The 9,929-nt window shown below is 32.9% G+C and overlaps 1 protein-coding gene across 1 annotated transcript in view; it reads right to left on the bottom strand.

Annotated features, from left to right (window-relative positions):
* Nucleotides 1-9,929, bottom strand: part of LOC106883886 (tubulin alpha-8 chain) — a 59,233-nt gene that overhangs the window by 18,963 nt on the left and 30,341 nt on the right. The window contains exons 4-6 of the mRNA XM_014935025.2: nt 8,205-8,357; nt 5,914-6,217; nt 3,959-4,219 (exon numbers count right to left, since the gene is read on the bottom strand). Of these exons, the coding sequence (XP_014790511.1) occupies nt 3,959-4,219; nt 5,914-6,217; nt 8,205-8,357 (718 nt within the window). The remainder of the gene's footprint in view (nt 1-3,958; nt 4,220-5,913; nt 6,218-8,204; nt 8,358-9,929) is intronic.

Below are 9,929 nucleotides of genomic sequence, written 5' to 3'. Positions count from 1 at the left end.
AGACTTTTCTCAAGTTTAAAATATGAATTTGTGTTTGTCATCTACATTCCAACGATGGAGCTTTGTATCGTTGCTAGAAACCAGCTCAAATAATTAAAAACAGAATAGAATATACAGATACATAAATACGTACGTATATACATGTATGCATACATACATACAAACATGTATGTATGTATCTATATAAGTATGTATGTATAAATATACGCGTGCGCACACACAGACATACACACACATATTTATTTACGTGTATGTATTTATGCGTACATACGTAGACACACACATACACACAATAAAATGAAACTAAAAGTTGTGAATACTTGTAGATATCAAATTTATTGGGAACAATTGTTATTTGAATACATTTGACTCTTGATATCCATTGTTCATAAAACATGAAGTATTGACAACTGTCATTTTAACTAATCATGAAAACAGAAGGTTCCAGAATCACTTTATTCATATCGAAACAAACGATCAATTTTAAGCAATATTTTGTCCGTTTACTTTTGCTGCTAAAGATCTTTAAGATTTCATGCAATTAATTGGAATCTCATTGTATTTGCATATGTAGTTAGCCAACAAATTTCACCTAAAATTAGATGCTAAATGGTTTATGGTTTTGGAAGTTATGCAATTAAACAAAATTATCCAGTATGCCATTGAGCAGTATCAACTGTATACGAACACGTGGTTGACTGCTATTAAAGTTGGGGAAAGAATCACTTTTGGCTTTAAGCACGTTAAGGAATTTTTATTTATGTTATATTAAACAGTTAAAAGTATATTTCTAAATAATTCTTTTTCTTTTTACATTTCCATGAGATAAAGTTCTGAAAGTCACTGGTAGTCGCAAAAGTACTATTTCGTCCTCCTTTTAGACTCGTCAGCACGACAAAACTTGGAACTTCAAATTAATTAAGCTATATTCGTTTTTATCCTTCTTCTAACAGTTGAGCAAAGACGTTGACTTCTACTGTTAATAGTTAGTTTAAAAGTTTCTTCTAATTTTCTGAATTCTATATATTACAAAAAATCTAATTGTGGTGGTGTACACACAAGATTACAAACACACTACTTTCTTTATTCACAACCTCATCTCACATTTACTCTTTCTCCTTCGTTTTTTCTTTTACTCTGTTCTTCCTTTCCCCTTTTACAAGGCCTTGCCTTCATTGTTACTTTCATTTTTTTTTTGCTGTTTTATTTTACGGTTATTCTGCAATGACATACTTTCATCTCGTTAATGTCCTGATCGTCTTACCTCGTCCTTCAATGATATTAGATATTAACACCTTGAATAGCAATAATATAAATCCTTCATCTGACCTAATTTACAACTATAATTTCGCTGACTGCTAAGAACACTATTTTCTTGGAAAGACAGCTAACACAAAAAGACCACACATCGTGAAAATTTTGTCATTTTCTGAATTACCACAGATCTTATTTTACCATTGGGTTGGTATATCTAACAAATGTGCCTAATGTTCTTTGTAGGGAAGTAATTAGGCTGTGTAATATTTAATTTGATAGGGCTGTAGTAAGATGGAAACAGGAGATTTAGATTAACATAGTAATTTGGAAAAATTCCAGGAACTGTTTTGAATTACTAATTCTCATCTTAATTCTATTAATTTACAGATTTAAAACAAGAATTACATTTATCTAATACCATTGGCTACACCATTATATTTTTTTGTTGAATACACCTTGTAGATACACACATATGCTCAAACACACATATGCATACACATTCATTCATACATACATACATACATGTACACACACATACATGCATATATATATATATATATATATATATATATATATATATATATATATATATATATATATATACATACATGTTCACCATATACTCGTACACATACCTTTCTGTTACTCACACTTGAGTGATAATGTAAGTTCTTGTCTTTCATTTCTATGTCTGTCTTCTGTTTCCCGTATGAAGCATGAAGCTTTGAAGGCTATGTTCATTTTAAGGTTAAACTGTTAATGAACCTTCGATAATTTTATGGCTTTACTATTTAACTAACAACCATCTGTCTGGCTAATATTAAGAAGATATAATGGTTGCTTTACATGTTTGCTACAATTCTATCAGCTGCTACCATTCTGTTATCTTAAAATATTTTATATCATGCATTTAAATTTTTTTACAACTTGTTTTAGATTAATTTTCTGTCTTACTTGTATAACATTTAAATATAATTGCTTAAAAAATCCTGTTTTACATCCGTTCACATATTTTCTTGTGACTATTACAACGAAATTTTACACCTTTTGCATTTGCATCTTATCTCCAGTTTCTCATTATACTTGATATTAATACTGTACCTCGCTAAAGTAAGCGCCGTAGCGTACATATAATCGTCACTCTTGATGCAGCAAATTGCAATGGGATTTTAGTTTAAAGTCATGAAATATAATCAATAAAAGGAAATATTGATTTCTTCTGCAGATAGCCAGATTTTTAGTGGAGTGTGTTAACGGTAAATTGAACCAATTCTAATATGGAACTGGTTCTTAATTTATCGATCCTGGAAATACGTATGATAAGGTTCTACGGAAATTGAATAATTATCAGATAGTATTCCAAATGTGCTACTCTGCTTTTCACTGCCGATTCGTTATGTATTATTGATATAAGATAGTGTTTACATATGTAACGCATTGGATGTTGAATTTTGAATTATAAATACCTATGCGGCGAAGAAAAGAAAACTCAATGATGAATTTGGCAAAGACAGCAGACAGCATTGGTTACGTTTGGGTGTTATTAGACCTCCTCAAGACGAATATAGACGTCACCGTAATGACGAAAGTTGTGATGAGAGAATCATTAAATTGATGTACAATATTGTACTTGTGTAAGAGTGAAAAATTTGCAGATTGAAATATAATGCACGCACGCACATTCGCATACACACACACACACACACACACACACACACACACACACACACACACGCACACACGAAATTCAAGTACAAAAGAAATAAAATTTATTTAGTAACATTTAGTTGTAATAAAAAAAAAAAAATGAACGGAGGTGAAGTAAGGGCAAATTTGCATTTAACCCAGCTACATAAGATAGAAAAATTCAAATAGATTTTAATTATATATGACAAAAAACAATAACAAAAAGTATGTACAGTTTTAAAAATCGCATTCACAAATATTTTTTAAAACTTCCCTACAAATGTTCTTTAAAATGTAGAATTTTTCATCAAGTTCTAAAATAATTCTGTAGAATAACAGAGTTTCTGATTGATAAAGATACATCTAGTTTCTTCACACAGAGAAAAACAAGAAACAAACAAGTTAAATATCATAGTAAAGCAAGAATTTAATAGGCTTTCACAGATTTCTTCTCATTTTGACTGCATAAAGATAGTTCTTAATATTGGTACAAGGCCAGCAATTTTGAGGGGAAGGGGCAGGCCAATTATATCGACCCTAGTACTTGATGGGTACTTATTTTACCGACTCCAGTTGACCTCGGCAGAATTTGAACTCAGAACGTAAACATGGACGAAACGCTGCTAATCATTTTGCCCGGTGCGCAAATGATTCTGCCAACTTACCACCTTATTCACCATAAAAATACTCCTTTTTACTGTAGGCATAAGGCCTGAAATTTTGGGGGAGAAGGCTAACCGATTATATCGACCCCAGTGCTTAATTGGTACTTATTTTATCGATCCCGGAAGAATGGAAAGCAAAGTTGACCTCGGCAGCAATTGTACTCAAAATGTAAAGACGAAATGCCACTAAACATTTTGTTCGGCGCGATGGTGATTCTGTCGGCACGATGCCTTATTCACCATAAAACAAATATTGATTCAAATTTTGAAACAAGGCTAGCAAAGTCGATTACATTGACCTCTTCTATCATTATTAAGATAGGCTAATATCAAATTTAAAACATACAAACCTGGAACAAGTGTTGGGGGTTGGTTATTTATTCCTACTTTGAAGCCGGTAGGACACCAGTCCACAAACTGGATCGAATTTCTTGTCTTGATGGCTGCGATAGCAGAGTTGACATCTTTTGGTGCCACGTCTCCTCTGTACAACATACAGCATGACATATACTTCCCTTGCTGCAAGTCACATTTTACCATTTGGTTAGTTGTATTAAAGCATGCGTTTGTAATCTCGTGAACCGTCAATTGCTCGTGGTAGGCTTTCTCAGCTGTTAGAAAGAATGTTTGATAAGAGAATGAGTATATATATATATATATATATATATATATATATATATATATATATATATGTATGTATATATATACGCACACACATATACATGCATACATACATACATAATACATACATACATAATACATACATACACACACATGCACACATATAATGACAATGCAAAAGTTTATCTCAGATATTTTAGACATGTATTATAAAAATACCGTTATCGTCATTATGTAGAAAGTTTCTCCAAATGCCAGAGAAGAAATTTTAAATTATAGGTTTACAAAAAGCCAAATATAGAATATTAAAGTATAAAAACAAATTTGGCTTGAAAACTCTCCGTTTTATTTGTACGTGAGAAATGACGAAACTATAACTTAAGATAGTCTAAGAAGGAACATATTGTGATGATTTAAAAATAATCTACGGTTTTGCTTAAACAGTAAAAAAAAAAAAAGGAAATTTTGTAATTTTTACTGAAGAAAAGGAACATTACAACAAATAAAGTTGATAAATTTCGCCAATATAAGTCATTGCATTTAACAATATCGCATTATCTTTTCAGAGTATTATGCATTAACTATCACCTAAACACTTATGTTACTTTAAAAAATGGTCTATTTTCATCTTAAAAACTAAAGATCCGTTGTACGGAATATGTCAATGCCAAAGATTTTGTGTTATATCAGTGGAGAGTGGCAGTTTATGCTAACAAACCCAACATAGTATAAACGAACATGGCATACATGTCATTTGATGAAAATGTTAATGCAAATATACAGTCTCTTGGGACTAGGTATGTTTCGGAATCCGGAACTTTTCGGGTTTTGAAAATGGTAGATTCATAGCGTACATAAACGGTAGCTCCAGGAATAACATAAGCCGAACCTCCAGTCAACTTTAAAATACTGATTTGTATGTCTCGATCGTACGTTGAACTTAAGTTTTGAGCCCATGAGGTCTCATTACAGTATATTCATAGGCCAAGCCTAGTAGAGCATGTGACAGTTTTTACTAACCTACCATAGTTATGAGGAAAATATCACTTGTTAGCTTGTACTAGACAAATCCTTGCAAAAGTATTGTGTAATATTGTTCATTTGCGTTATGAATATTCACGCTAAGTTGGATAAATAAAATTTTAAGCAATATTATAGTTTGTTTGTCCGGTCATGTTTGGCACCAAACGTCAACTCACCGGTGCTGATTAATAAATGAGATAGAAATATGAGATAGAAGTTGAAAAGGAAGATGAGTTACATTTATGTATTTTTAAAAAATGAAACTATAAGGAAAAGAAAAGAAAAGAGTGTTTATACTCCATTTAAAGTTAGCATATTTAAATGGGGCAAAATAACTTTTGCCAAAATACTAATAAATTACAGATAAATACAGTTAAATTCTAGAAATTCGAAATATTATCGGCTGTAAATGTTGTCAACAAAACAATTTATAAAAATGAGAGAGAATTCTTTAAATGGATACATCATGATAATGAGTAGATTTTTGATTTAATTAATTAGGCACACTATGAATGTCGTCAACGGTGGCTGTTAGTCGTTTGACTCGGCTTAATATTTTATTAGAATATATTACATCGATTTTGAAAATTTTAAAGTCACATTCATTATCAGCATCCGCTCCAAAATCAACGAAAATAAGCAACGAACTATATTCACTTACCAGATATAATTGGTGCATATGTAACAAGAGGAAAATGAATTCTTGGATAAGGAACAAGATTTGTTTGAAATTCAGTAAGGTCTACATTCAAGGCTCCATCAAAACGAAGAGACGCTGTTATAGAAGAGACGATTTGTCCAATCAATCGATTTAGGTTTGTGTACGTTGGTCTTTCAATATCTAAGTTACGTCGGCAGATGTCGTATATTGCTTCGTTATCAACTACAAATGCACAGTCGGAGTGTTCAAGTGTGGTATGAGTAGTAAGAATGGAGTTATAAGGTTCAACAACAGCTGTAGATATCTAAAAATAAACAGAATGACTGACATGTTTAATTTAATTGTTTTGAAGAAGACAATGAATTTGATAACAAAGAAAAGTATAAAACAGGAAATTATTTTATTTTTCAAATTATTTAATTCGTAGAAGAAGATCAGTGTCCATAATACTTGCAGACCTTAAAGCAGTAGCGCCGATAATGATTATGTTGAACTTCTATAAATTAATATATATATAGAAAAAGTGTGAGTAGGGAGGGAATACCAGAATGTAGTAATTTTGTGGTTGGAAATCCCTTTAATGAACATAAGGAACATCGAGTAGACTCGATGGGATTTGTATGTAACATTGAAGTTCAGAGGAGCAAGTACGATGAGAATGGTACTAGATGAGACCAAGAAGCCTCATCTCAGTTGCAGGTGCCTGGTTGCTTGTTGGTCAGTAAATATTTGCCAGCCAAGTCAGATGATCTTCTGGAGGTGGGGATACAGTCGTCCCAAGTATGTGAGTAATTTTTGAGATATAGTTTGATACAACAGTATTTTGAGATACAATGTTATAAAAAATTCAAAGCTGTAAATGTTCTCACAAAGGGAGATCATCAGTAGTTGTAGTGACTTTGATGGTTTTAGCGATATGTACCAAAGCAGGTAGATTGAATGGTATAAGACTGATTTCATGGTATGTTGTAATAATGATGTATAAGTGATGTTGAAGGAGAATAGATTACAATGTGTCTACTAAAGGACACGTTTAAGGTTTTGTTAATAGAAATCCTGGCATAAGGTGACTGGGTTACAAAGATATGAGACCTGTGTACAAAGTATGAAGGAAGATTAAAGAGAGCTCCGTAGTTTGTATAGATAGAAACAGCATTGTTTGGACTTTTTATGTAGGAAGGAAGAGTATGGTTTGCATTAGAAAGTTGTGCGTTTGTTCGATATTGAAATATAAAGTCCACAGGATTGGCAACACTGGCAAAATGAAGAGTGAAATGCCTATCAGATTGTTTTCAGATATTTTTTCGAGATCGACCTGATTTTGATTGGGTATATTTGGTGGAGAAAGAACAACGAAAATATGGTTCGTAAATTGTGGTTTATTACAGTGTCTTCTGTAATATACAGCCCCTGTGAGAGATATCACTATAGGGTTATTATGTGTCAGATGACAAATGCAGTCTCTCGAAATGTTAGAGATTGGTTTAGGCATCAAACTTATTGTATGATCGGAGCTTGGCTATAAAATGCATTCTACTAAAGTCACCTAAGAAACAGGGGATGATGATATAATTGGGATACGACTTTCAAAAATGATTTTGGCTTAACGATACAGAATTAAATGAATTAAAATAAATGGGAAAGGACATAAACAACTATTTCACATGTCCATATGAGGATTTAAGGACAAAACTGTAGGTTAAAATAATTCGTTAGTTGTTTTGTGCTTTCGTTGCCTACTTCTTCATGCAGACGCGTGGCTTAGTGGTTAGCGTATTCGGCTCAATTTCCGGCGACGCATTGTGTCCTTGAGCAAGACAGATTTAGGAATTTGAACTCAAAACGGTAAAGATAGACGAAATACCGCTAAGTATTTCGCTCGGCGAACTAATGTTTCTGTCAGCTCGCCGCCTTATAATGTTTTAATATTGATTACATTAATAATTTATTTTAATATTCATGACTTAGTAATAGTGCATTTTAATATTGAATAGATTATAATAAAGAAAAAACCGTGTGATAGAAATAAGATCCGGCTAGTTGATTTACGATCCGAATTATTGTAGCAGTTTCGATCCTGTTGTGCAGTCAATGCATATTAGAAAAATGGGCACGAACATCACAATTCCTAAATCTGTCTGACTTGAGCTCAATGTATAACAAATGAATAATGGACGTCTTCCTTGCTTCTCCCTCACATTACTCATTAATTAATTGGTTACTTGAAATTCTTGAGGAAGAAAGGCGAGGAAAGCAATGTGACAAATTGAGAAATGACGTAAGCTGATTACCTGAGGTGCTGGATACACGGCGAATTCTAATTTGGATTTCTTGCCGTAATCTGAAGATAATCTTTCCATTAGGAGTGAGGAGAAACCACTACCGGTGCCGCCGCCAAAACTATGGAACACGAGGAAACCTTGCAATCCAGAACATTGATCGGCCTGTGTAAGAAAGAGAATAAAATTCTTTAAAATCGCAATGTAAAACAAAAAAAGAGAAAATGTTACATTATTTTTCTGTTAATGGATCAGTCGAACAGTTTTAACAACTGTAACGCTTCTAATTAGGAGTTTTCTTTCTCAGACATAGGTATAACGTTTTGGGTATGGTAACGCTTCGTCTATATATGACTCAGTAGTTCGGTATTGCACCATGCAACTAAATATCAAAGTACACAGGTATTCAAAGATGTATAAGAATATCAAATAGAACATTCTACATAAGCAAAACCAGTAAGATAAAAGTTTCAAATTTAAGCTAATTAGAAAGTAAAACGTTACCGAAGTTGTTTCTTTTTAACCATTATTGTTGTCTTCTTGCCCCCACCATCTCCAATACAAACATACTTTAAGTACAGATACCAATGATTTCCGGACGTCATTAACTGCATCGTTGTCATCATCATCATCATCATCATCATCATCAGGACCTTTATACGATAAGCAATTTCATTAAATTCCATTTTCCACATATGTAAAGTTTCTGGATTCGTGAAAATGTTCATTATGCCAGTAGAATCAACTTTTAATTAGATCCCATAGGCACAACTAAACACTGATAAAATGTATTTTTAATTGCATCGTTATGTAGCGGAAATTAGCACCTATAGTTTGATAGGTCTTCCCTCGGTGAGGAGGCTGGAAAGCAACAGGGAACTTAGGTTTAAGCTAGTGAACTTGGGTAAGTTTCTACTATTCATGGAAACATACAACTAGGTAATGAGTTGCAGAATAATGGAACTTATTCAATGAAAAAATTAAAAAATCGTGAATGCTTTTTACTTTGTAAAAAAAAAATGGAAGTAGACAAAAAGAACAAAATGAAATGAAGGAAAACGGAGATAAGAAAGAAGTTTAATACAACTTTCTGATTTTGGAAGAAAGCCTGCATTTTGAGGGGAAAGTGGTTAATCGATTACATCGACTCTAGTACTTGACTGGTAGCACTTTATTTTATCGATCCCGGAGGAATGAAAGATAAAGTTAACCTCGGTGGGATTTGAACTCAGAATGTGATGAGCCATAAAGAGGACTTATTCTGACGCACCAACGGTTTTGCTACCTCGCTATCTTATGAAAGAAGAATTAAACATTTAAATTCAAACTTTGCTGTTGCGGAAAAGAAAGGTTGCGATATTTAAGAAGGCTCAGCTATGCATCAGTAGTTTAGTTGATATTTGAAAATAGAAGTTCCTAGTTCGAATATAGTCCGGTACTATGTACAATGCTAAGTATAAGAAAACTAACGATGATCAGACATCAGAAATCAAAATAATCTTTACTGTTTAATGATTACTTAGATAATATTAACAAGACTTGGGTGCAGACGTGGCAGTGTGGCAAGAAGTTTGCTTCCCAACACATGGTTCCGGGTTCTGTCCTACTGCATAGCACCCTGAACAAGTGTCTTCTGCTATAGTCTCAGGCCGACCAAAGCCTTGTGAGTGGATTTGGTAAACGGAAACTGAAAGACGCCTGTAGTATATATATATATATATATATATATATATATAT

The sequence above is a fragment of the Octopus bimaculoides genome, chromosome 1 (assembly GCF_001194135.2).
Source record: "Octopus bimaculoides isolate UCB-OBI-ISO-001 chromosome 1, ASM119413v2, whole genome shotgun sequence".
Lineage (NCBI taxonomy): Eukaryota > Metazoa > Mollusca > Cephalopoda > Octopoda > Octopodidae > Octopus > Octopus bimaculoides.
The sequence above is the reverse complement of the archived record's forward strand: the minus strand, read 5'-3'. Positions and strand labels throughout refer to the sequence as shown.